The sequence below is a fragment of the Triplophysa rosa genome, linkage group LG8 (assembly GCF_024868665.1).
Source record: "Triplophysa rosa linkage group LG8, Trosa_1v2, whole genome shotgun sequence".
In the NCBI taxonomy this organism is placed as follows: domain Eukaryota; kingdom Metazoa; phylum Chordata; class Actinopteri; order Cypriniformes; family Nemacheilidae; genus Triplophysa; species Triplophysa rosa.
In genome coordinates this window covers 17,347,761-17,375,550 of record NC_079897.1, presented here as the reverse complement: position 1 = coordinate 17,375,550, position 27,790 = coordinate 17,347,761, and the positions used below count along the sequence as shown (strand labels likewise).

At 38.8% G+C, this 27,790-nt stretch overlaps 1 protein-coding gene across 4 annotated transcripts in view; it reads left to right on the top strand.

Moving 5' to 3' along the window:
• The first annotated feature begins 5,834 nt into the window (after positions 1-5,834).
• The window catches only part of col14a1a (collagen, type XIV, alpha 1a), a 95,617-nt gene continuing 73,661 nt past the window's right edge, over positions 5,835-27,790 (top strand). For 3 of the 4 annotated variants that reach the window (XM_057339979.1, XM_057339980.1, XM_057339977.1), the window contains exons 1-5: positions 5,835-6,117; positions 7,391-7,512; positions 12,248-12,364; positions 17,980-18,129; positions 20,074-20,163. In XM_057339979.1, coding sequence (XP_057195962.1) covers positions 7,425-7,512; positions 12,248-12,364; positions 17,980-18,129; positions 20,074-20,163 — 445 coding nt within the window. In that variant the 5' untranslated portion in view covers positions 5,835-6,117; positions 7,391-7,424. The remainder of the gene's footprint in view (positions 6,118-7,390; positions 7,513-12,247; positions 12,365-17,979; positions 18,130-20,073; positions 20,164-27,790) is intronic. The other variant, XM_057339978.1, reaches the window with a different exon arrangement.

The following is a 27,790-nucleotide window of genomic DNA, read 5'->3' as shown; positions in this document are numbered from 1 at the left end:
AAGCAAACAACTCTCTGCACATTAAATGAGGCTAGACCAGGCAAACAGATTTTCACCCCTTTCCTGTTGTGCCCTTTACTTGAGTTTAATGCATCATCTTTTTGAGGAGTTTTCTTAAGTAACTTTAAATAAATTGCACAAGAAAGGAGCTACAGGATTCACAAAATGAGAGACGATGTAAATTCATATGAATAAATTCTGCAAAAAAGGCAAAGCAGATTTAAACGAATTAAATGGAATGACACTGATCCAGAGCAACCACACCTGTCTACACATGTGGGCAACACAAAAGTTTATCTTCTAAAGCACTGGGTTCTCAACAAATGGGAGGGGGAGGCTGTCTGGATGTTTTCTGAGTTCAATAGACCATGCTGTTCAGTGACAACTGATGGATGAATCTTATCAGATCCCGACCGCTCCTTTCCCAGATAATCCCTCTCACACCACAACACTGTGTTAGATTTCATTCTGACCACCCATCTTCCACAGTCGCACATTCCTTGTTGCACGTTTTTTATGTTATCAAAAATACAGCAAACTTTCATAATCTTTCAAAGATGTATTTGGGTTGATATGTTTAGCTGGGATTGAAATAATGACAAGATATCTTGGCTCAAAGCTTGGGAGATGACAGACCCCTTGCACTTTTATGAGGACAGAACATGCACGATATCGCTGGCCGGCGATGCAACTATGCACAATGATTACCTTTACAGGCTTCCTGAGGAAAATATTAACCTTTTGTGTTAATGATGAATCTTTTGTGAAACCTCATGAATGAATAACACAGTGAGATGAAGAGACTGGCCGTGTGTTGTCTTTTTTTGGTGATTTACGTTTTCTACATAAAATCATCCTACGTAATGTAAAGAAAATTCTGTGATGTTCTTTATTCTTCATATGTTCAATATTGTCTGAGTAAGGCCAGGTCAAAGATTGAAATCATACTTTGATGCTTGTTATTTTGACTTTAGCCTGGATTTTACAGACTGGGTCACAAATATTAAAAAACAAGGGAGTGACTCATCACCCCCTCATACCCCTAAACCAGACTGATTCTTATGAATATGCAAACCTGAGCTTTCTTCCCAAAATACAAGTTAGGCTATGTCCTTTGCTGAGTGATAAGAGATGTCCAAGTCTTAAAGGGATAGCTCACTCAAAAATAACAATTCAGTCATTTACTCAACTGACTTATGTCGTTCGAAACCTGTATGACTTTCTTTTGCTTGTGGAACACAAGATTTTTTTTAAAATGCTGACACATGCTCTCTTTTATACAGTGGATGAAATTCTACGGTGCCTATTATCTCTGTGTTAATATGGGATGGACAACATGAATAAGAAAATGATGATAGAATTAGGATTTTAGTGTGCGCTGTCCCTTTAAATAAAGTACATTGTTGAAAGACATTTATGAAATGCGGTAAAATTACAGAAATAGATTCATATTGGGTGTAAAGTGACATGAAAAAAACATGTATTTGGGGGGCTGCAGTTTTCTAAAAGGTATTTAGAGCTATCACGATATCATGTTATTTTGGCCAAAAGAACTTACAATAATGATGTCATTGCGATATCTATCGATATTGTTTGACAAATACATTTTTCTTTCATTTTGTACATTTTTAAACTTTATATTTTGTGTTTTGTCTGTTTTGGCCAGTGAATCTCACATAAAATGTGAGTGAGGCAGAGACAGAGCGTTTGTAACCATTGTGGCTCTTTAATAAATTAAAGATAAATTACAATATTATCACAATAATCACGGTTTTTAATATCACGGTTGTTGTCAATACCCCTAAAATAAACTTTCACGTATATTCACCACAGAGATCAAAACATTTACTGAAGACAAACAAGCTGAAATGTAAAAGTTCAATATGCAGTGGATCAGTCAGTCATGCCTCGGCCGTGACCTCCGCAAAGCCTGGGAGAATGTTTGCATTCAACATTCTTCAGAACCCGCATTGTCCAGACAAATCTCCGCTCTGTTGTTGAAACATTCATCCATCGTTTAGAAAATAAAATATGAATGGGAGTGTGCTTTGCTCAGCCCTGCAAGGTACACAGCTTGCAGTCCAAATATTGTGTCTGTTTGTCTACTCGTCATTTATGTCTGCGTGTGAGATCTTCTTTCATGGGTGAGCGTGCATCTGCTTGTCTACTTCAGCCTCTCCTTCCTGTATCCCCAGGGTCTTACAGATTCCTCCACACCATCATCTTTTGGCGTATCTCACGGTTAATTAGAAGTTGCTAAGTAATAGAAGGTTCTTTTGGAGTCTGCTGAATGAACCCACTGATTAGCCCACAATGCTTCATTACGTCTGGCCTTGTCATTTGGGAATAAGCCATTCAGAGTTAAAGAGTTTACAGCCACCACATGTCAGCATCCAGGTGTCACCGTTCCAATCCTTTACTGACTGCACGATGATGTTGATAAATGCACTGCAAGCTGTGCTGCTTTCAACACGCCATTGAGTTATGAAGAACTGTTAGGTTTCTAAAACATGGACAAAGTCGCTGAGATCCACTTACCTTCAAGATCAGTGCCGGCCCTCCCTATAAGCGAACTAAGCGGCTGCTTAGGGCCTCGTCGCCACTAGGGGCCTCCAAGATCACACGAAATGACAGCTTTTTTGTGATATATTCACGACACACATCCATTTTCTCACGTAGGGCCGTGCCCACTATTTTTTCTGAGGTGTGTGTCAAAATTTGTGAAATTACTGACTAAACGCAACATTGCAATATCAAAATAAGTGAGGCGGCCAATCAAATGAAAGGAGGCGGGAATTACTGGTTACAAAACCGAGCAGTGACCAATCAAATTAAAGAAGACTGAGCTACTGTCACATCTTTAGCTGTTTAGCAAGACGCTTAAGTTTTAAAGTTTAGAGAGTGCTTTGCAACACACGACAGTGACTAAAACATTAAATATTTGACAACTGTTTAGTGTTTAACGATAGAAATGTTGAACATCTGACAGTATTCGTTGATGCAAACAACAAAATGCTGATTTAGATAAAAAATATGTAATTTACGTGATTCGTGTAATTTATAATTATCTGTTAATTCAGCGTTTTATTTGGGATAAGGTTGAGAATAATTGTGTGCATACTGTAAATTAATTTAATGGTTATCAACCATTAATAAACTACATAAAAAAATTAAAAGGGGATTAAATCGTCGTCAAGGGCTGTGTGGCTTTAAAAGGGTGTTTTATAGGTTGTGGTTAAAATAAAATGAAGAGAAAAATGATTTTTAAAATAAAATCTTTGCAAATAGTTAAATGCATTGATCAATAAATTCCACAAGCTTTGTATGTTCTGTGCTCGAAATTTAAAGGGACAGTTCACCTAAAATTGAAAGTCATGAAATTATCAAATGTTTTGACAATCACAATACACCTTGCGTTGTTTATGTGTTTTTATGACATTCCTACATCCCAAACACAGCTACAACTAATAGAATTGGGTGTGCTAGGTTTAATGTGTGTGCAAATAATCAAACATTGACAATACTCGATTGTATTGGGGGCACAGTGGGACCCCCAAATAAAATTCTGCTTAGGGCCCCGTAAAGGCTTGGGCCGGCCCTGTTCAAGATCAAAATGTTCTTCTGAAGGATGAGCGTGTGATAAAGACTAAAGGACTGCGAAGGTCTCCGGAGCGCATTCGCACAATGCTCATTAAGGAGTTGCTGTAGTGGAATAATGTTCAGCAACATGCTCGAGTAGATTAAAGTCTTCTGTCTAGAGAGGTTCAAGGTAGACTCATTATTAGTGGCTGCGCATTGTTGTTGGTTGTAATTTGATATTCGGAAATCATATCATGGTCAACAGACTGCACATTTACATTTACATTACTATAATCGTCCATGCAGCCTTCAAGAAACATGCTGGGGGATAATGTGAAAAGTTTATGAATCCCTGGTTGACAATCTATTTACTCAATAGATGTTTCATGCAAATGAAGAGATTCGCTGGAGATTCCAGGGAAGTCATTGTGACGGCCCAAAGCAATCAAATATTGAATAACAATATTCAAAGATATTCTTACACATGTTCACAACTGAGCTGTAAAATGGAATATCTGTGGATAAAAGTGGATATCTGGACCATGATGTTCTGGCTTTTAATGTGACATACAAATCATGTGAGGTTTGAATTCTGAACTGGCACTTGCTTGACTCCAGGAAACCTTGAGCTATAGGAACATCTATTCAATACTCTTTATTTATGAAAAAATGAAAATCTGCTGAATTCTGTGAGCAATTCCATGCAAATGTCAACCTTAAGATGAAAAGGTTTTCCAAACGTTTTCACTATATTGATAAGTCTTATGTCAGTATTAGGTGGTGTAAATATCCAAGTTTGTCTTGAAGTTTTTTTTTTTGGTTTTTAAAATATATAGTTTTCTATGGTAAGTGCGAACACATCCATAATGGAGTTGTCACATCCATAACGGTCTACATTCCTCATAAATGGGCGCATAAAATTATAAAATAACTACAGTAGTTCACTGTCTATGAAGATCCAACCCTTCTCCATTTGTTGGGTATTATTGCTTCTGGTGTGTACATTTTAATTCACAGAAACCCAGTCAGTGTTGGGTAAGTTACTATTTACTTTATTAAAAGTAATTAATTACTAGTTACTAATTACACATTAGATAATGTAATTAGATTAATGTACAAGTTACTCTCTTCAAAAAGTATTTAATTACTTATTACAAATGATCTTCTATATCCTACATCAACCTTGATGAGTTAAGTGATTCAAGGATAGACATGAAACGGCTCTTTTAATTCATTCAAATAAATACTATAAAACTACATAAAGTATTATTATTAATTACAAATGTGAGAATTATACATTAAAGCACGGATTTTAAAATTTAACTTTGAATTTTGTTGTAAATTCCTCTTCTGCACACACACATATTACACAAAGTATTTAGCTTAATTACATCAGAAGTAACTGTAATTAAATTACAGAAAAAAATAAGAGTAATCCCTTACTTTACATTTTCAAGGGAAAAGTCATTAAATTACAGTAACTAATTACTTAGTAACTAGTTACACCCAACACTGAACCCAGTATGTTGTTTTTTGTCACATCCATTTTTCTCTCTTTATAAATAGAAAACTTGTACATACTGATATTTTTCTGAGGTCTGGAATATCAATATCAGATAATTCAAAGTACTGCAAATATATTATCTCATTATATATTATTATTAAGAATTTATTTCAAGCTTTTATTGAAAATGTCACATCCATAACGCAGGAATTGCCCATATACCATATTTCTACACCGTAGAGCTTGTTGGCTTTTTGGTGCCGAGTGAGATATTTTTAAAAATAACATTGCGCTTTGGATTCAGTCCAATAAACAACCTGCACGCAGTAGGAAACATCTCAAACAGGTCTCACATATCTTTCACGTCTTCTCTTTTTAAGGCTTTTTGTGTACATTGAGATAGCTTTGTACCCTGCTCAACTGGAACTAAAGCAGGTGTACAGTCACAGTTCTTCAAATAACGTGTTTGGAACACTGTTCCTGTTACTCAAAGTGTTATGATAAAAGAGAAAGCAAACACATAAAATTGTGTGCTCTTTAAAATGTACAAAAACACTATTTGGAAAGAGCATATAGGCTACTATTGAGACAAATCTCTTTAACATTCAGGTTAAATGGATTAATTTGGCTTATGCTATATTTTAATTAGACAGTGTCATAACAGAATCAACGTATTCATCCGTCATCCTGTCGTATTGCATAGATGACAGTGTAATTCCCGTCCACGATTTCCCAGCACTGACTCGTGTAGGCAGGCTCAAGAACAGCAGAAGAGCTCTTGAGGATCGTGAGATCGCTCGTCGTCTGTCCAGTGGCTGCAATTGGTCGCATGTGCACGCACGCTTTTTTCACACTCGAGACTTAAGGATGAAATAAGGTGCAGAGCTGAAGGAATGGACAAATAACGACGGACACCCACTCGGAGAGCGCTAAGAAAAGACACGAGTGAAGTCTGACTATCAAGACGCGGGTTTTGGGTCACATTCATATCAAGAGGATTTTGTGGGATTTATTTAAAGCGAATGCTGTGAAAGGTAAGACTGCTGGTGGATGTGATGTATTTATCATTCTCGCATTATTCTACCTGATCTGCGTTTGTTTAAACATTGGGATCACTCAGAGAAACAAACAATACTATTTGTACAATAATACAAAACAATAAATATTAATTGAAACATTTTTGTCACTTTATTTTAGTTGTATTAGCCTACTTAAATTCAAATTATGGTCTATACTTTATGTGTTGCATTTTTAATAAACCATTTTCTCTCTCTTTATTTAACCCATATCTCTCTTTATATTTTCCTTTTAATGTGCATTTTCTATTATTACTATTATTATTCCATTTTTTCCGTAAAACAAATCGAAACTATGGTGAACAGAAGCAGAACTTGAAAAAAACTTGCGCAAAAAAACTTGAAGATTCCTCATGCACTGAAGCAGGCTGTACTTTATGTGTCATCCGTGTATTTTTGTATGTTTCATCGTCACTGTGCTCTGCTGTTGAAAATGAAGTCGAGGTGAGCGCTTGATGTTTATTTTAGGACTTCGGTGGCGGATTCAGCGAGAGTAGCAGGTGAAACCGAGAGAGAGAGAGAGAGAGAGAGAGAGAGAGAGAGAGAGAGAGAGAGAGAGAGAGAGAAACAAAGACAGACTTGCAAGCGAATTCGCATTGTGGATTAAGAAAAGCTTTGGTTTGAACAAAGCGTGCAAAATTGGAAGGAAATCGTGCAAATGAACAGTGCCTTATTAACATTCATGTACAAAATGAGAAAACATACATTAAGGCAATTTAATATTGTGATAGACGTGATATGTAATTTTAAAGACTCATGTAAAATAGTAAAACAGTGCATATTACCTAGCTGCAAGTAAGACTTTGTATTTCATATTTTTTGTTACAAAAGAATATCCTTGTCTTAAATCAATGTCACAAAGACTGAAGAAATGTGACTGTTTGAACTACATACCACAGTCCACTATAATTTGTTGACCCTCACTTAGACCATTGTTTGTGTTAAGTGGGGGTGCCCTCTTAAACAAGCCCGAACGGCTTCCCATCCATTCGCACATCAGCCCTGTTAACCAGAATGAATGACAGGAGCTGTATTTTCCTGCTTGTTTTCAGGAACAATAATGGTCCTCAAGAAGCTCTTCTGGCTGTCCATCAAAACTCAACAAAGTCTTTACTGTTCTTGACCCATAGAGATTCTCCCCCCAATCCCGCCCGCCCCCTCTCTCTGATATCCCCCCGAGGCTGCACAGCTTCAATGAATTCCTCCGTTCTGTCTCTCTTTCTCAACATAGGTACAGTGGAGGCATCACTCGCACAGCTGTAAGGATGCAGGTGTCCGGATCGAGGATTAAGCTGTGGTGTCCGCTTATCTCTCTGGCACTGATTCACTGTTTTGCTCCTGTCTCGGCTCAAGGTAATTGCTGTCTGCAACAAATGGGTTTCGATGTAATGGTTCATTTTTGGCATTGTGTTCTGGAATATTGGCTAGTTTGTGCTTTTGTAATACATGAGATGTTTTGCTAATCAATCTTGTCCGTATGATTTTGTGGCTTGAAGGCAAGCAGCATGTTTACGTCTGTTTCATTGATCAACTGGATTGTGGAATGAATGAAACATTTAACCCTTTGTGTACCTTCACATTAATCTCAGTAGAATAATTTAAGAGTGACAGTCTTAATAGGTAAAAAGAAACAATGACAGTCTTAAGAATTTTACTCTTGCAATGATAATATCCCTCAAGGCAGCTTAAAATCTTAATGCGTTGCTCCGTTTGGAAAGAGTTTCACATTTCTCCCTAACCCTGGAGTGGAAGGTGGACCCTGAATCATCTTTGGAATTGTGTTCATATGGCAAATTTGGGATTATACTTCACCTCTCTGTCTCTGTCTTGATTTCTGGTCTTCGTTCTTTTTCCAAGACCTGATTTTGTGTGATAGACAGGTGTAGTTCTTAAATGTATGCAACCCAGACAGGGTTCTTCTTTCATCCTCACATCACTGCGAGCTGTTGGCAGAATCTTTCAGAGAAAAGTAAAGGTGCCATTTAAACAGCTCAGTGCAGCCACCGCATTATGTAAAAACAGAAAGAAAACGGGGAAAATGCAAACCACACAGATTCACTTAAAGATCGCGTATCACAGGCAGTTTCTGCCAAACTCATATTAATCTTGAGTGCCTATGCAGTAGTATTGCATACGTTGTATCTTCGAAGAGTATTCAGTTTGATCAAATTTATAAAGAGAGATACAGCTGTACGATTATTTCCTGAAAAATACGAGCTGCTAGAGGTGGGACTGGTGGGGAGAGCGGGACGGAACTACAGCACGAGCAAGCAACACATCATCACATTAATCCCTTCGTGTTTTGTACATTATGCACGTACACGCCGATTGCCAACAAAACACAGACGTATGACTTAGTTTGACTTACCGCGTGCACTTCATGTCCCGCATCTTATAGGGACCGCGCCATCGATCAGTTTCAAACGCTCTCCAAATCCAGCATTATATCCACCGTTTATATATTCAATTCAATTCAATTTTATTTATATAGCGCTTTTCACAATGTGCATTGTTCCAAAGCAGCTTTACAGGAGAAAATAAGAAAAACACAAAAACACAAAAAAGGTAAAACACAGCACAGTGCATGGTGTTTATAGAACAAGCAAGATTATTCTAGTAAATAATATCTAATAAATGCAGTCTCCCGGTGGTTTATTTAGCATATTTTGCATTAAGTGAATGCTTGGCTGAAAAGATGTGTCTTTAATCTAGATTTAAATTGGGAGAACGCTCTACCCCCTTTGGTGGATTTAGTTATTCTAGGTGTTATCAAAAGTCTGGAGTTTTGAGATCTTAGAGAGCGTGATGGGTTGTAGTGTGGTAGAAGCTCTGTTATGTAGGTAGGGGCTAAACCGTTTAAGGCTTTATAAATAATTAAAAGAACTTTAAAGTCCATACGATACTTAATGGGTAACCAGTGAAGGCTTGATAACATTGGGGTTATGTGATCGTATTTTCTGGACCTGGTTAGAACTCTGGCAGCTGCATTCTGAACTAACTGTAGTTTGTTTATTGATGCTGCAGGACAACCACTAAGCAGTGCATTACAGTAGTCAAGTCTTGAGGTCACAAATGCATGAATAAGCTTCTCTGCGTCAACCACACATAAAATATTTAGTAATTTGGCAATGTTTCTAAGGTGGAAGAAGGCTGTTTTTGTGACATTTGAGATGTGATTTTTAAATGACAGGTTGCTGTCTAATATAACGCCGAGTTCTTTAACTGTATTTGTTGGAGTAACAGTGCAGCCTTCAATTTGCAGGTTATAATCCGAAATATTCTGCTCACGTGTCTTTGGTCCGATAAGTAATATTTCTGTTTTATTAGAATTTAAAAGAAGGAAATTACAAGTCATCCAATGCTTTATATCGTCGATGCACTCTGCCAATTAGGGATAGCTGGAAGGAATCATCTGGTCTTGATGAGATATATAGCTGGGTATCATCTGCATAACAGTGGAAGCTAATTCCATGTTTTCTAATAATGTTTCCAAGGGGCAGCATGTAATATGGAGAATAGCAAGTTTCAAACGATCCATCACTGAAATGATATAACATCCATCACTGAAATGCCGTGAACAAACAGACACACCTAAACATATCGCAAGAGTAACGAGCTGCAGCGCAGCCCATCTTGACACAGCGCAGATAACCTCGATGGTAAGCGGGTCTTGCTCGTCGGTTGGCTACGCGGGCTCTTTCGCCTTCACCTTGCCGTGCTTTTGGCCAATGAAAGGAATAGGATCCCTGTGTCGACAGAATTAGAAAAAAATTTCCGAAACAAGTTGTAGTGCTGGGGGAGTGTATCAAGTACAGACTGCGTCATACGTGCAACTTGTTTTTTAACAAGTTTACCCTGTTAAGCATGAGAAGCCAGCACATTTAACAGTGTAAAGAAGTCAGAATACATGACATGGCATGAGACCTGATCTTTAACACAACAGACAGACTATAGTCTATACACAAATTGTGTATACCTGATGTTTGGAAGTAAAATGTGTGCGAAAGCCCTGGTGAGAATGAATGGGCAGCGGAAGACAGCGAGACGGTACAGGAAGGTTATGAAGCCTGCACAATCTTTTTTTTTGTGTGATGTAGAAATATGAAATAAAATCACCAGACTCCCTGAAATCCCATCAAAACTACAAAGCAAAACAGCCATAAAACACATCCCAATGTAATTGTTGTTTGGATTCATGCGCCATAAATCTCATTTACACAACCTTTAATTAAACAATTTGTCTGGATGAGGTATTTTTAAACATTTCGGTGGAAGTGGGGAAAATCCTTACACAATTTCATGGGTGTGGTGAGAAACGCAGACAAGCGGCCCTAATTTTCATTTTTTTCCTCCATAATTCCCACCCTGGAAATTTACATCGCAGCAAGCAGCCACAAACGTCATGCGAGCTGAACATTCCCTCTACCAAACGAAAAGCGGACATTAAACTTTAATTCCTTCAAAAGCGATTCGTGTTTGTGGAAAATAAATGTTTGAAACGAGTCGTCTGACAGGTGAGTAATTGGAAGAGCGCTGATAAAAGGACTTTTGGGGTAAGAGCTACGCTAAAGCACGGCTGTCTCCGAAGGATGAAAGATACCCACATCAAAGGCCGGCGGATTTGTGGGTGCTCGTCTCTAATATACAGACTCATACAGGACCTCCTGCTCGAATTTCGCGTTTCAAGTTACAAGTCAGCGCTTGTCGTCCTTAAAACACCATGGCGGTTGTTCTCCTCCTCCTCAATCTCCCCAGCAGCCGGTTTGCCCGAGTTTCTTTAATCACCAAAACCCAGGAGATGCAGCTACCTGCGAAGGTGTTTGAGTGAGCGGAGACAGTTTTCTTTGAAGCTGTCGAGATACTCTCGCAGCGTGCTTTTAAAAAGATGTTTTTCACACAAATGAATGTATTGTGTTGGTCCTCATTATTCACAGACATTCAGCATCTCGACATTGTTGGCATTTACTCTCCAAATTGTTTTTCACATACATTTTTCATCTCATGGTGTGCAGAAACTAAGCTGGCACAACACCACACTCTTTCCTCTATACAGTATTTGTGCTAGTGGGGTGGTTACAGTGTACAAAGAAATTCTGAGGGCCAACATGTTCTGAATTCTCTGGATCCGTATCAGGGCTCATGTTCTGTCCAACTCACATGAATGACTGAGAATCAAAACAGTAAGTTTCCACTTTTAAACGAGGCTTTGAAAGTGTATTTTTATGGAGGGACATCAAACATACTGTAGTTCCAACACACAAATTAAGAATGCGGGACTGAGTGTGGTTTAGGTGTCCATGAGAATGGAGATGCAACAGGAACCCAGCAGATTTTCGTTCTCCAGGTTGGTGCCAGAAGATCTGTTTTGTCTTCTATAAACACGTTTCCCCCAGTAGTATTGACTTTTAGTATTCTCTTTTCTGTTTGTGTCAACATTTTTTCTTTATGCACTTTGTGTAGCTCACTGGCTTTTTCTCTGGGTAGAACTGGACATGCAAACATTGATTAGTCAATGTTTTTTATCATCTTCTCTTGGAGATGTATGATGTTTGGGTGTGGTGATTTCTCACACAGCTTTAACAACTGGTTCAGGGTCAGAGGTGTTAGTTTGCTTATCCAGATAAATCTTTGGATTTAATTATGAAGGATGACCCCAAATCAGTTGTTTATGGCTGTAGATACTGAAGATATTTTACATGTTTTAGTCAGTCATCTTGACTGTCATGTTATTAAGATGCTTTAGAAAATAATATAAAACAACACTGTTTTATCCTCTCTGGGATTTAAAGTCACATTCTCTTCTCATACAATCCTGTCAATCTTACCGAGTCAATAACACACAGTTCAATTTTATCTCTGTTTTGATTCTACTGTATGTGTATTCTGTTAGATCTGTAATATTAAATTACCTGGCCTTTCCAAAAATCATTGCAGATCATCAAGAAATGTAAATCATATAAACAAGAGAAAGAGAATTTGACTTGAAACTTACCTTTCCGTTGCATTTTATCAAATTATAAATGCACCTCTCATTTGAATAATTATCTCGATCATGCACAGTATATAAATGTCTGTTCTTACCTTGCAGTTCCAGCTCCAAGAAGACTTCGATTTAAAGTTATCAGCGCTGGAAAACTACTTGTCTCATGGAAGGAACCAAAAGGACAATATGATGGCTACAAGTTCATATATAATAGTGAACCAGGTAAGAAGCAATTCTAGTGAAATATGAAGAGTTTGCCTGTAATGTGGATCTATTGTTAAAGGAACAAATCACCCAAAAATGAAAATTCTGTCATCATTTACTCACCCTCTAGTTGTTCCAAATGTGTATACATTTCGTTGTTCTGATAAATACAGATAAAGCTATTTGGAAGAATGCTTGTAACCAAACAGTTGTTTTTTTCTACCATAGTAGAAAAATTGTCTTTGTTCTGTCAACACAAAATAAGACATTCTGAAGAATGTTGGAAAGCAAACAGTTCTGGGGCACTTTTGACTACCATTGTCATTTTTCTTACTATGGTATAGTTCTTGGTGGCCAAGAACTGTTTGGTTACAAACATTTTTCTAAATATCTTTCTCTGTGTTCATCAGAACAAAGACATTTATACAGATTTGGAACAGCTCGAGGGTGAGTCAATGAAGACAGGATTTTAATTTTGGGGTGAACTGTCCCTTTAATGTCTCCAATGTCTCTGTTTTAGTCTTTTTTATTTTTAGTCTTTAGGCTTCAGTTCTGTCCTAAAAATATATTCTGTGGTAGTTTTACACTTTCTTTACTTTTCTCTCTGAGGTTTAACAGATGTGATTATTAACCTTGCCAAGTCTAAAGGACTCTCTGTTTCCACACATTTTTGACAATACTCCCCACCTTGGCTGTGATTTGACTCCTGATAACACAGAAACCCGAGGGTCACTCTTCGGCTTTACGTAGGCCAGGTGCTTAGCCTTTAGTTCTCTAAACTCCCCCTTTGTTAAAATCTCACAAACCTCTTTGCTGAGGCAACAGTGAGCCGTGTCTAAACTCGCTATTTCTTGCGCATTCCTGAGCCCTGTGAATGGTTTCCACCAAAAAAAAGATATTTATCAGGCCGGCCCAGCAGATGGGAAGAGCACTTGTTTTAATTATAGCAGCTCATTTGCTGCGTTTCTGTGTCCAAAGTGGCATTTATCGGCATGATAATTTTCCCCACTGGCCAGAATTGAGGTATTAAATGTGATGGAGCAGGGTTGAATGAGGACACGTGATGGTTTGCATCAGTCAATGAGAGCGCAATACGGTTGTTTTGTGACTGAGGTGGGTGATGTCTGGCTATGGTACCCAGTCGGAATCAAGGGGAGGTCAAGCAGAGATTATCATCAGATCCAGCTGTGTGTTATCAGATATCAGTGGTGTGAGGGTCCTAATCTCACAACAACAGAGAGAGTTAGAGAAGAGAACACAGTTCTGTCATTATTTACTCACTTTCTAAACCCTTTCTTCCATAGAACCAGAAATGAAATATTAACATATTTTTTTTAAATGTCTATGCTTTAGAAAGTACAAGCTTTTCTTGAAACCTCACGGTTCTGTTCTAAGTTAACTTGACCTGCTCACTTTGCTGAGCTCAAAACATGCAAAATAAACACTTTTGTTTGGCTTATATGTTCTACAGCAGCTGTGGTCAAATATAAAAATGGGGGATGTTATCCTGTCCAGTTTTGCAACTGGAAGCACAAATTGATTTCATGCCTATTTATAGTGGTTGTAGATGGCTATTTTCCACTCAAAAGCCCGCCGCCTCACTCTTGTCAGAAATCAAAGCAGTAAGGTAGACGTTCACTTACAGTACGACAAAGTGAATCTGTCCTTTGGTCTCGTTTGAACAAATGAGAATTGGAGCACTTTTGATGTCTCTTCATGGCGTCGTGACGGGCGGCACTTTGCTGTTTGCAGCAATCTTCTTTTACTTTTCTATGAAGCGTAATGTGCAAAGTCATCGGTAAACTGTGGCTCCCCGTCCGCTCTGAGCCTAACCCCAATCACGCTCCCACGGCTGCTGAGTAAGCAACTTTCACTCCCCTTCAATTGATCTCTCTGCAAGCCACAAGGATTTTAATCAGGATCATTGGTCAGGGATCTAAGTTGCAGGGGCAGGCTTGTTCGTCAGGTTGAGGGACAATATGACCTGATGATGACACTGTTCGGGAACAACCAATTCGAATGCCAGAGAGTTAAAACAAATCTTGAATTTGGTACTTCTAATGCATTAAATAAGCTATTTGGAAATCTTTGAACTTTTGATCCCCCAGAAGAAAGTTGTATTGCTCTTACATAGCTCAGGAGATTTAATAGAGTTCTTTGTGTTTTGCTTCAAGGTCCAGTGTGTAATTTTAGGAGGATCAACTGACAGAAATGCAATTTAATATAGATAACTATGTATTCAGAGGTGGATAAAGACCTTACATAATGAAGCGTTATGTTTTTATTACCTTAGAATGAGCTATTTCTGTCTATATACACCGCGGGTATTCTTACATGAAATTCTCTATATTGTTTCTACAGTAGCCCTAAACGGACAAACTGCTCTACAGAGCGCGTTTCGTAAATGCGTGATTTGGCAAATTTTTGGCGGATTAATGCACAGGCTTGCCTAGGCTGGAGCCTAGGGGCCTCACCTGTTTAGGGGCCTCTGATTGGATTCTTTATTTTAAATTTACTTCAGCGCGAATAAAAAATAGACCCTCATTGGCCCATAAGAAATATAACAAAAAATAAGCCGGTGATTGGATAGATGTTACATTTGGGTCACATCTGTCCAATCAGCTGCTGGTGAAATCATGTCGATCATTTTCATTTACGTCACTGCTATTGCTAGACGGCATAGCGGCCAAATGTCTGAAAGAAAGTACAATAGTGGAGCACAAAAATGGTAAATACAAAGGTTAAAAGAACAACGTGACTAAGATAGGAGCAGGAGGACTGGCAGCGTGCATTGGCTAACATCGGTGCTGCTGTTGAAACAACTGCAGCGGGATCCTTAGCTGTTGCAGCAGTTAGCTCATCATGTCATCGGGAATATTTCAGGGAGTTATTCCACAATGACATGCATATTATACAGGTTGGTTTTTAATTATGGCTTTGTTTTATACACAGTTTATAGTGCACAGTGGTTTGTGTATCAGTAAAGATCCACAAGGCGTTTTTAGGGGCCGTTTATATTTCGCATATAACGTTACTTGTATAAAACTGAAGCTTGTGCTCTCGTGGTGTTTGCCGTTGCAAAGTAACCCGGAATGTAGAGGAAATACTGTAGTATTTGATGTGTGTGTATCTGAGTGCGATGGTTTTGACGCCTCTCGCAGCGTTGGTTTGTGTCTCATCTTGATTCTATCGAACCCTGGTGCGTTTGCATTCATCTTACGTCATCACGGACGTGCATGACACATGATAGTAAACAGAACACTGGTCAATTTATTGTGTTTTTTAATGACTTGATGCTATTATGCGCAGAGTAAACAACACTTGGTTTTGCTGTATGTTCGCTTACAGAGCTTTCTGCTGCTTGCAAACAGACTATTTATCAGGACTATTTTTAAATATCGAAACATTACCATTAATTTCCCGCTCTGATTCCACTCGCAACGTGCAAAACAATGCAGGCTCACTCTGGCTCAAATCCAAGGTAAATTACCAACTCTATCATTTCTTACACGTGTTTTAATGAAGTAAATACTTTGTAATCGGCTAAAGCGCATGCGCAGGGTTCGGTACCCTTGTGCGCACCTGAGTTCGCGTGACAGCTTAAGGGGAGTTTAAGCTTAAGACCTTTAAGTACCAACTTAGTTTCAGATGTTTCTCTTTACATTGTTTTTGAGAAAAAAAAATTGAAATACATTAAGAGTATGAAGCTGTAAAATAAATGTAGATTGTATAGGCAAAATAATCTGAATTTGTGTAAATCTGATGAGAAATGTTTTATATTAATGTCTTTAATAATATTGTCTTTTGATTGCAGACTTGACAAATTAGAGCTCCGTTTCTAACGGAGACGTTTGTGAAATTTCTGGGTCTTTTCCTCATGAGAAATTTCAGAGAAGCAGGAAACTACCATTAAATCTCTCCATTAAATTGAATCGAAGTCTAGGAGAATTAATTGAGAAATTCAAGAGTTCTCATCTGTCAGTTTTCTTTAGGCATGTCTGTCAGGAAAACACCTTATAAAGTAGGGCTGTGTATTGGCAAGTGCCTCCCGATACGATACATATCACGATAGATGGGTCACGATACAATATATTGCCATGTATTTCGATACGATACACATTTGTGATATATTGCAATACTTTAAATAGAAAATGTAAAAAGTAGAGCTAGAAATACAACATGCTGTGTACCACCGGGGGTTTTCTGTAAGGATAAGTGTAAAAACATCCCTTACTTCTGCAGAGTGGCCATGATGTGCGATGCATGGACCTTTAGATCAGAGGTTTGGGTTCTCAAACTGTGGATTGCGCCCCTCAAGTGGGTAGCACAGGGGAATAAGGTGGCTCACGCAAGTCACTTGGCTGTTGTGGTGCATTACAGTTAAAACACTGAACATGGGCAGTATAAAACCCCTGGTTCATCCGTGCTGTAAATGTGCTGGTGTCACATCCGTGAAAGCACAATAAATGTCATTGTTACTTTTCTTAATAAACTTTTTGTCTAATGCACTGCAGTAGCCAAGTGACTTGTGTCATGACTTGCGAAGCCTACAAACAGCATTATTTTATATAACTCATTACTCCATGACTTATTTTGAAAACCAAAGCACACCCACACATCAGCTCTGAGAGCTCGAAGCATTCTTATATTTTTCGCCATGCTCGCTTCCACTTACTTTTGGCCGTATGTATAAAAAATGATCGATAGTAGAGGTATCACTATCTATACACGATTGAAAAAAAAATATTGCGATAGTTACATGTATCGATAGTTTTGCACAGCCCTATTATAACATTTTGAAACTTGTCCTTCCTTCTGAGTTCACAAAATTACTAGAAGCAACCTTTTGTTAGAAGTTTTATTCCCAGACCTTGTCACCGGATCCCAATATGTAGCAGGAAAGATGAGTTTTGGTCGAGACCTTTATAGAACAGACCATTTATCACTGTCCATACTGCAAACAAACTTCATGAAGTTGTTTGCTGTGCAATGGCCATAAAGCTTCCACCCACACATCTTACATGTGTGATCACTTGTGCATCACAGTTTATCAGGCCGGTACTATTCCTTCACTGACCTGATCTCTGAAATAGTAGAACAGAGCGGGCAATCTACTCCAGACGGATTGTTCTTCAGGGTATTTTGGAGATTATGTGTTTTCTTTAGCATCCAATCACTTGGATAAATTTGAAGGCTGTTGTTTTAGATGGCCGGGGACATAAAGTATAGAATGCCAGTCTTCAACTTCTATTAGTCTGTGTCAGCTTTTCTGTACTTTCGAATGGAGTGATGTTACACAGTCCCTGTAAAATATGCCGGCTCAAGGTAGCATGTTGCATTGCTCATAATCAGCCATACTGTAAGTCTTTAACTGAAACAGTTGCTAAAATAATACAGACAGCAGATGCAAATAAACATTTTTAGTCAATTCCCCGCTGTGTTACTGTTATTTTTTACTATTCATATCTCCAATGTGTGATCCCTCCTGAGTCCTGAGTATTATTCCTCTCTGAGATTACAACTACACTAAACACTTGACATGCAGACAGTAAGGACCGATTTCAGTAGGTTTGTGAAGAGATGCAGAAATGAGACATCGCATACTAATCATCCTCTCTCTGATTTGTTTCCAGTGACAGGTGGAGAAACGACCGAGTTGCCAATTGCAAGAGGAGAGAATAAAGCAGTAATAAAGGATTTTAATCCCAAGAAGGAGTATTCAGTCAAAGTTATAGCTGTGAGTGGAAACCAGCACAGCAGGGCACTTCAGGGAAAATATGCTGGTATGAAAAATACATTTTCTCTGAAGCAACTGTTTGTAAGTGAAAACAATGGGTTTGATTGTACCCTGCTTTGTGTATTGGGAAAACAAGCAAATGTGACTACATACAGCAGTTTTCTACATTCATATATATATATATATATATATAAGAGTTTGGTGGTTCCAAAATGAGATAACTCAGTTTTAAAAAAAATTCAAAAATCATGTTTTGTATTATGTTATCATGTTTTATTGTGTTTTATTGTGTAAGTTAGCTGTATTTTTTGAGTTATTATGGCTTAAATCAAAACAAACCAACTGCAGTTTGATTGATATTAATTGGAATGCACAATAAAAACATGATTTTTGAAGTTATCTCATTTTGGAACCAAACTCTTCAATATATACTGTATAGTTTTTTAATATTTATTTAAGAAATGTAATTCTAAACGTTTTAAGATAATTATGTTTTATGATTAAGTACTTCTTAATATACATTTTGCAAAAATCATTCAATAGCAGTGGGAAAATATTTGCATATTGGTATTTTGCAAAAAAAAAAAGCTATAAGTAGTAGTGACATGCTGCCTTCACGTGCTCTCGGAAATTTGATAATTCGCACAGTAACGTCTGGATTTAGTAACATTAAAAGTATTTAGTAACATTAAAACATTAATGGTACTAATGATTAAGTAGCATTAAAACATTACAAGTATCTGCTAACATTAAAAGAACACCGTTCTATAAATTATTTCCGGGTTGAGGTGGGATTTATCAAATTTCCGAGAGCATGTGAAGGCAGCTGGGCGAGAGATCGGTGTGTGACATCAAACTACCGCGAGAGCGCGATTCGAGTGCATGCTCTGTATGCTTTCGAATCGCTCTCGCGGTACTTTGATGTTATACGTCGATCGGCGATTGCTCTGTGCAGACATGTATGCAGCACCGAACGAAGGTAAACACCTGTCAACATAACTTAGCGGATTGACACTGGGGATCACTCAGTTAACTACTGCTTTCATGTTAATCGCGGAATCGCCATCTCATTGTGTCACGGTCCGTAAACTTGCAATGGCAACTGCAGTGTGTTTACACCACTGATCAGTGGTTTGCACTGGCGCGCGTGCATTATTAAAATGCTCATATGACACGGCTAAAACGACTATTATAATTTGTTTTAGATGTAATGAAATGTGTACACACGATTTAAGGTTAAAAAATGCTGTATTTTCCACAAACCGTGCATATCTCCTCTTTGCCCCGCCTCTCTGAAATGCCCAGATTTTTTACAAAGCTCATCGCTCTGAAAAGCGAGGTGTGCTATGATTGGCCAGTTAACCAGTGTGTAGTGATTGGTCGAAAACTGCAAGCGTGTGACGGAAATGTAACGCTTCTTACCATATTTGGAACATCAGGTTCCAAAGCAATTTTACTGACAGGTACGCCCACCTTACTTGTGTATACATTTGGGCGGTCTTGGTCAAATCATACCACGAACTGACGTAGATTTGTGGGGGTGTGGTTACATGAGGCGTTTCAGGCTGGTCTGGGTTAGCATCGCTTTTAGATAGAATGCATCTTTTGTTCCGACACTTTAATTTTTGCAATTTTACGTGTCTAATACATGCACGGGCAATTTATAACATACCAAAGACACAGAAAAACACGTATTCGCGCCATATGACCCCTTTAACATTCTTGCGCAAGCTACTCTTAATTGTACTGTATATTGTTTATTGTGCTTTCTGCATTAATACGTTTGTCACCTCTGTGTGCCGTTAAACACGTACGTTTGCCGTTTTGACGATGGCTTTTTTGGAGTAAAATCGCTCCATACAAAAAATACCACTGGTGTATAAAAGCCTTATTAGTTACCTAGCCAGTGAGTTTAGTTTACATTCTGTAAGTTATTTTACACATAATATTACGCGGTTTGAAACTTACTTAATTCCTCATGTCTATTCAGCAGAAGGGCAGAGCAGTGATGGAGAGACCACTCAACCTCAAAGACTTAACGAGCACAGTCCTGTGGAAGAGGGCAATGAGATCTCGGCAGGTAAAGCTAAAGCTTAACCATTCCACAAGTAAACTTAAAGCGCCACGAAACCTTTAGCGCTGTTTTTGCCTTACGGGTTTAAAATCCTTATCTAGCCAACATCCAAAGATGTGACGTGGCGATGTACTATAGTACATCAATGACACGTTGGTGTCTCATTATTATTCATGAAACTCTGTTTTCTTGACCAATGAGAAGACATTTCTCATAATTATTCATGACAGCGCCCGTCTCCCATGCCGGAACCTTCGCCGGATTTTAACGGCTATTCTTCTTACAGCGTTCACGCCCATTTTAATTGAATGTAGCTGAAAGGGGAGGTTTCGTGACGCTTTAATGCGGCTCTCACTAAATCCTTGGTGTTTCGAGTCAGATCCGTGGGCGTGGCTTGTTGGTTTTGACTAAATCCTTGGTGTTTCAAGTCTTACGAAACCTTTACCCTAACCTAACTCTAACCATCTAAACTACCTATGATTGTTAAACTTGCCAAAAAAACACGGTTGCTTGATGACGTCAGACTCGAAACACCAAGGATTTAGTGAGAGCCTTTAATGCTTCAACTCGGGAGCCTTAATGGAGTCCACAGTTATGTTAAAAAACTCTGAATTGTGATGTTACTCTTTTAATTTCCCAATTTAAAAGTGCTCAAATTAGACTTAAATTTGCTTTCCTGCAGTAAAATCATAGAGCTATTTATTTATTTTTTATTTTATTTTAGAACTTATTTTTGATGTAAATAGCTTAGATAATTTGGGTTCTGGGAAACTTGTTGAGAAATGTCATGGTAAAGTCCCTGACTTTTGATTAACTTTGACTTTGGTATTATGATAAATCTGATCGTATTTACAAACGTTTTTCTGAATCTTTAGTGGAAACACATGCAAGACTTCCCAAGTTTTTTTCTCAAGAGAACGATCTGAGACCAAGGAAACAAAAGTGTATAATTGCTCTCAATTTAATCTCACTGCTGTCTAAGAGAAGCAATTAACATAAAAGTGTTCTCAGTTGCTATTGTTTTTTATGTGGGTCCTCTTGTCTTGATGTTTCTTTATCTCTCTTTGGCACTTTTTCCAAGTATCTCTCACACTTTATGACATTTCAGCCTGTCTTCTGCTATGTACAGTACTTATTATTGCTGTTTGTCCAGTGAGAGCTGCCCTCCTGTCAAAATATTTCATAGTGCTGTCAATGAAGTATACAAACTGAAACCATCTGAAGTTACAGAGGGCCATCTCTCCATAGGTCTCCGCAGTGTCAGTTTTCATGTCCCTTGCATACTTGACAAAATGTGTATGGTCAGGAAGTCAAAGTCAAAGATGATGATTCTGTCTGAAAAAATTCTGTTGGTGTCTCTCTGGACCAGACCCTAGTACCGGAACCTAGAACCCATTTTCTAGTATCAAAAGTCAAACATCATGGCCGTTCATTTTGACTGTTGTGAAAATAATTGAAAAGTAAGATTTTTGACTGTAATGCAGTATTACAAGAGATTGTAATGGTGAAACGGCATACACGTACATAGCGTGTGTGTCATGGAGACCAAATGCCCATGTAGGCTATGATTGAAAATGTAAGCTCATGGTTGACCGTAAAAGAGAAAGACCTCTCAGTTAGCTTTTTACTCACAGCTCAGAAGAGTCACATGCTTTTTTTAGCCGTGAACATTTGACTTTAGAGTGTGAAAAGATCTGCCTGGGCTGCAAGGAGCATGAAATATGGGGAACATTTACCTCGGGTCCTCTGTACTGGAGCCATTTTGCTACGTGGCCTCCCTTCTGTTGTTCAGAGTCTTTAATTTAGGGCACCTTTGTATGAGTGCCAAATGGCAGAGGTTTGAAATTGGTATGGCTCACAGAGACCTCAGCTGTCCTGATTTCCTTCTTAGACCTCCGTCGGAGTGGGCAAGATTTGACACATTGACTCTTAGTGGGTGGTAGAGCTCCGATTCTGTTCGGTTCTATTAAGACTGACTGCACGCTTTGAGTATGACTGCGTACTAATTTAATTCTCTGCTTAAGATCTCATTAGCGCAAAATAACAACGAGACATGATATTTTGAAGCAAGACTGTGATTATGTGATTGCTACAAGTGGTTCATAGCTGGCACACAAGCTTACACACTGTGCAAATTGGTCCTATGGTGTGGCGGCAAAAATTTAGAAAAAAACTAACAATGAAAATAAATCTCTCTTATGCTATTTTAAATGATAAATAATATAAATATTAATATAAAACAATATCATATTAACAGCTTGTCTTCTACATTTTGCTATGTCACACCATAGACATGGTGCACATGCAGGGCTGGATTGGCCATCGGGCATACCGCGCATTTTCGTGGATTAGAAGCGTATGCACGGAACGCAAATGCAATTGCGAATCGGACATGTTTGCAGGAAAGCCAATGACAGCAGCACAACCTACCACTCGCATTACCCATATCCCACCCCCCAACGACAAAAGTGGTGTATGCCGAAGCTGGTCAAAAATGCCAGGGCCGAATTAACGTCCCAATCCAGTCCTGTGCACACGATTTACAGTATTCGTCAACCACCCATATTTGTCCAAATGGATGTTCATGTGTGTTTGTCTTTCTGTGTGCTGGATGAGATGTCCAAGTAGACAATATTAAAGTAAATGGCGGTGTGGGCTATGGCACTTTAAGATAAAATGTTACCATTTTTATTCCTCTTCAACCCACATATTCACAAATGAGCGTATCCAGAAGCAATTTGATTTGTGTTGTAAAAGGAGCGCTGTATTTTTCCTAATTTAAAAATCTTTATGAGATGTGTGAAAATTGTGATTAAACGTCTGTGCCTCCCATTGAGCATTAAGTGGCGTTTAACTGTTTACACCTGGCATTATGGTCTATCTGTGGTAATCCGATCAACAGGTGTGCATCATCTTATTTTTTTATCTGCATGCAGCAACATGGCCATCGATCTCAGCCAAACAGTTTTTAGTTGTGATTGGATCTGAGAGACGGACCTTAGTACCGTATGTAAACATGGTCAAACATTTGAGACAATGCACAGAAGTGTGTCAAGGATGTGTCCAGAATGCAGGTTTCAGAGCCGGTTAAATCCGCCTTAACGTGATGGTCTTCGTCTGGGCTTGTCGGAAAAAGGCTGCAGGGTCAGCTGTCACGTCTGCTTCATACATAACCCTCTTATCAACCCCCTCCCGGTAATAGCGCGAAGAGAAGCCTGATAATGGTCATTTCTAACCTTTGTAGTCAGAGGGCAGGGCACTAGAGGGGACTGTTACTTAGGAATTCACTACCTGCAGCCACTGTGATCTTGAGGGAGATGATATCACCCCATAAGAGAGCACAAGCTGCCAGCACAGGGGACGGAGTGAGTCACCTCAGACGACCCTCCTTTTAATGGAAATCAGTTTCACCTGATGGTATTTTTAATGTGAAGTTTTTCCGCGCAGAGGGGGGCGCTTTTAATAAGGAATCGTTGGTGTAGAACATTATTTTCAGAGGTGCTACATAAGGGGCAGAGATGGCTGTCGTTTAAAGCACTTCACTGCCCTGCATTAGAGTGCGTAAAGCGCAGGGAATGCTAATAATGTCTATTTTGGCTGCGGTCTCAGGTGGTAGGCTGCTGAGGTTAGCAGTGATAAGGATGACACTCTGGATCTTTCTCACAAGGAGGAAGACGCTCCAGGACTTTCTCTGAAGGAGACTTTCGGAGTGTGACGTCTTATCAGGCCCTGCAGCCCACTGATGGAGGCACCCGATAGGTGAAGCCAGCGACAACCGCAGCCGCGGTGACACGGCGTGTCAAATCACTGATAGGGCACTTTGCTGTGTGTCAGCTAAACTGAGTCTTAAAACGGGGAGTGTTGTGCACTATACGTCGTTGCATTCGAGAATGCTAATACTTGTACAGTATATGACCAAAGTGCATGAAGATGAACATCTTTTTCCGTGCGAAAGCTGATCTTCCCCAATCCACTAATAAACTCCAGTAAAATCCAAACTCTTTAGTAAAATTTAGTAAAGTCTTTAGTAAGGCAAAGCATGTGTTCTGTAACACACACAGCATAAATATGGCAACATTGGTTGTTTCTGGATCAATATCGATCATTACAGTATATCTAGTAGCACATGGACCTTACAGCTCATTTTAAAGCTGCAATAGCTAACTTTAGCTTTTTATCTCATATCTGTTTGAAACATAAAATTGCAGGTTACTTAATGTACATTATGTGTGGTGAAAAAAGTTACAGTTACATTTACATGTAGATGTATAGCTGATGCTTTTATCAAAAGCAACTTGCAATAGTGAGGAAAATAATGAAGAGATTCATCCTGGGAAGCAAAAATACAAGAAGTGCTATAACGAGTTACCAGGTTTCAACCATGTTATACAGAACCTGCTGAGAAAGCGAGAAGAGTTAGAGTTTCCCATAAAAATCTGACCTTGACAGCTCAAATTGGAAATCATTATTATAAGCTTGCTGATGTGAGTTGTGGCAAAGTAAGGAGGCAGTGTTGAACTTGAAAGTTCTCAAATCTGTATAAATGTCTTTGTTCTGATGAATACAGAGAAAGATATTTGGAAAATGTTAGCAATGGACATTTATGGGACATCATTGACTACCATGGTAGAAAAAATATTGTATAATTTTTTTGTTCTGTTCAACACAAAATGAGATATTTTGAACAGTGGCGATCGGTGCCTCCTCTTCAGGGGAAGCAGGAATTCAAAATACGTGTTCAGCGCTTCACGTGAACCTATGTGCATCACGCATCATGTCAAAATACGTGCTTGCTGCAGACGTGTCGAAAGGGTTTATGATAAAAGAGACGCTCGCGTTCAGAAGACACTGCGTTAACACTTAACTCTGATTACACATGAGACTAAGCGAGTATCTAGCAAACGCGAGCGTCTCTTTTATTAAAAACCCTTTCGACGCGTCTGCAGCAGGCACGTATTTTGACATGACGCGCCACACACATGACGGGCTAAATACATGTTTTGCCGAGCTTCGCATTACTGCTTCCCCTGAAGAGGAGTCACGGATCGCCACTGATTTTGAAGAATTTAGGAAAGCAAACAATTCTGGGGCACCTTTGACTACCATTTAATTTTTTCCTACTATGGTGGCCAAGAACTGTTTGCTTTCCTAAATTCTTCAAAATATCTCATAGATGTCCCAGATGATAAATATGTATGATGTATGATAAATACCTGGCGCTGTTTATTTATTTTTATCCCTGTTCAATTTTTTTTCTCGACAGCATTGATAATCTTAGCTAAAGGACCAACAAAGATGTTGATTTCATGGGCACAGCCATTGTCAAGGAGCAGTCCTGCACCTTTATTTCCGCTAACCTTTGAGGCTTTGTGCCTCAAGCATCATTACCCCACAGACACGGGCTATTTCTCTGTTTACAAAGTCTTTAAAATTCCAGTTTGATTCTTCGTCAAGGGCCGGCAGTGCAGCCGCGGCTTAATCTCGCTCTGATTAAGTGACTATACGTAGAATCAGTTTTCTGATTAATTTGCGGGAGCGTCGGTGTAATCACCTTAGCCATATTGCTGGCACGGAGACCACCAATCTCCGCTGTTCCAGATGTGACACCAAAGGCCATCACAGCTGCCCGTCTGGTCTTTTGCCCAAGCAAAGCAAACAAACTCTGGATGGCCCAGTTGTTTATTATGGCCTGATTGAATTTTTCATTACAGCTACTAGACCACCAAGTCCACTAAAGAGCTGTTATAACCATTAAGCAGAATCACAGTGAGTGCAGGTATAAACCGTTGTTGACTTAATTTCAGTGGAGCCATTTCTGTTATTGCTGTCTGGGGACTGCAAGTTTGGATCAAACAGAAACTGTTAGAGATTTGTTTTCTTTCCAATCTGCTCCCTTGTCTGCAATAGAAATCATTCAGCTTGGAACATGAACGACAGGTCAACGTCCAATCCAGCTTTGTCCTTTTTTTATGTTTGTATGACCCAGGTCTGTTTACGACCCTGTCGCCCTTCCTTTGTGTTTAGTTTTCCAGCAGGAAGTAGTTAAATTTCATCTCAATGCATGAGGCTGAGGGACACCCTGGTTCATGGCTGATTTAATATCCCTTCCTGTAATTAAGAGAGAGGGCAGCTCAGGGCTTCTGATGCTTTGAGGCACTGATGTAATCATCAAGAGCTGGTTTGATGCCTAGAGAGCAGCATATTGAATCTGTGCGTGTGCACGCGTGCTGAGCGTCTACGGAGGTCTCAGCTGCGAAATTTCAGTGAACAATTTTCCAAGAAAGTGTTGCCATTTTTAGAGGATGTATTACAATGCTATTGTTTTCTCCACAGTGAGGGGCCAGAAGCGATGTAGTAGATGTATCGCTGTAAACGGTACATGATTGAGGTTACTGATGTGAGAATGTAAGTTTTGTTTGAGATTGTCGGATCTCTTTCTCTCTCTACCCAGTGTTACCCAGTCATGTGTAACCAGACCTTGCAGCTTTTTCTGGCCAAGAATCACCCACTTAGGCAGGAAGAAACTGCATCGTCACGAGTACAGTCTTATTTACAATGAAAAGGTGGCAGAGAAGCCGCATCTGAGGTGGCATTTAGGTGTATTTATGAAATTATGAGATATTCCAAACATAAAAATATATAACAATATATCAGAATCAGAAAGAGCTTTATTGCCAAGTACAGTATGTTTGCACATACAAGGAATTTGTTTTGGTGACAGGAGCATCCACTACACAGAAACGTCAAACAACAGTACACAGAGACCATAACACAATAGAATACAGTACACAGATGATTTAAATAAGGGCCTATGGGTATAAAAAATTAAGAAATACAATACAATAAACATAAGATAAAGATATAGAGAGTAAAGCTATGTGTGTATGTAAATATGTACAAGTAAAAAATAAGAAAAGACTATTGCATGTGCAAGGTTTGTGCTATATACAGCAGAATGAAATATAATTTACAGAAAAAGTTGTATAAAAAATAGATAGTGTATTATCTGGAGGATATAATTAATATTGCACTTAATTATCACATATATAATGATACTTTTAAAAAGCAACGGTTTCAAAGCAACAACATAATTACTGCGCATGCGCACTTTTGTGGCCCAAACTTAACTACACGTACACATACATTCCCTGCAGATTATTTCTGATTACAAGCAAAAGAAATAAGTACATTAGCTAGCAAGTTAAAAGTATGTCTAGCAGTATTATTTTGGGTTACCAGTAGAAGAATTGTTACTTGGCTAAACTGAAATGTGACAAAGTTACACGACCCATTCAACAAATTGTTTATTTAATAAAATGAGTATACAATAAAATAGTAATATTCATATAAATTACATAAAATATAAAGAGTTAAATTATTAGCCGCTAGCCAGACTGATCAACAAACACAGACAGGAAGTTAACTTCGGGCCAGGCGCATGTGTCCGATGAAACGTCTATAAAATGAAATAATGAGTGGCAAAGTTTAAGATGCTGATAATCATTTTAACCAAAGCTGCACCAGGGGTTGAGGTGGGTCAGAACCGGCTGGATTTAGTCTTGCTTTTATGTGGCATTGTGTCTCTTTTTATCACAGAATCGTGAGCAGATTTAACTCTGCTGTTATAAACACC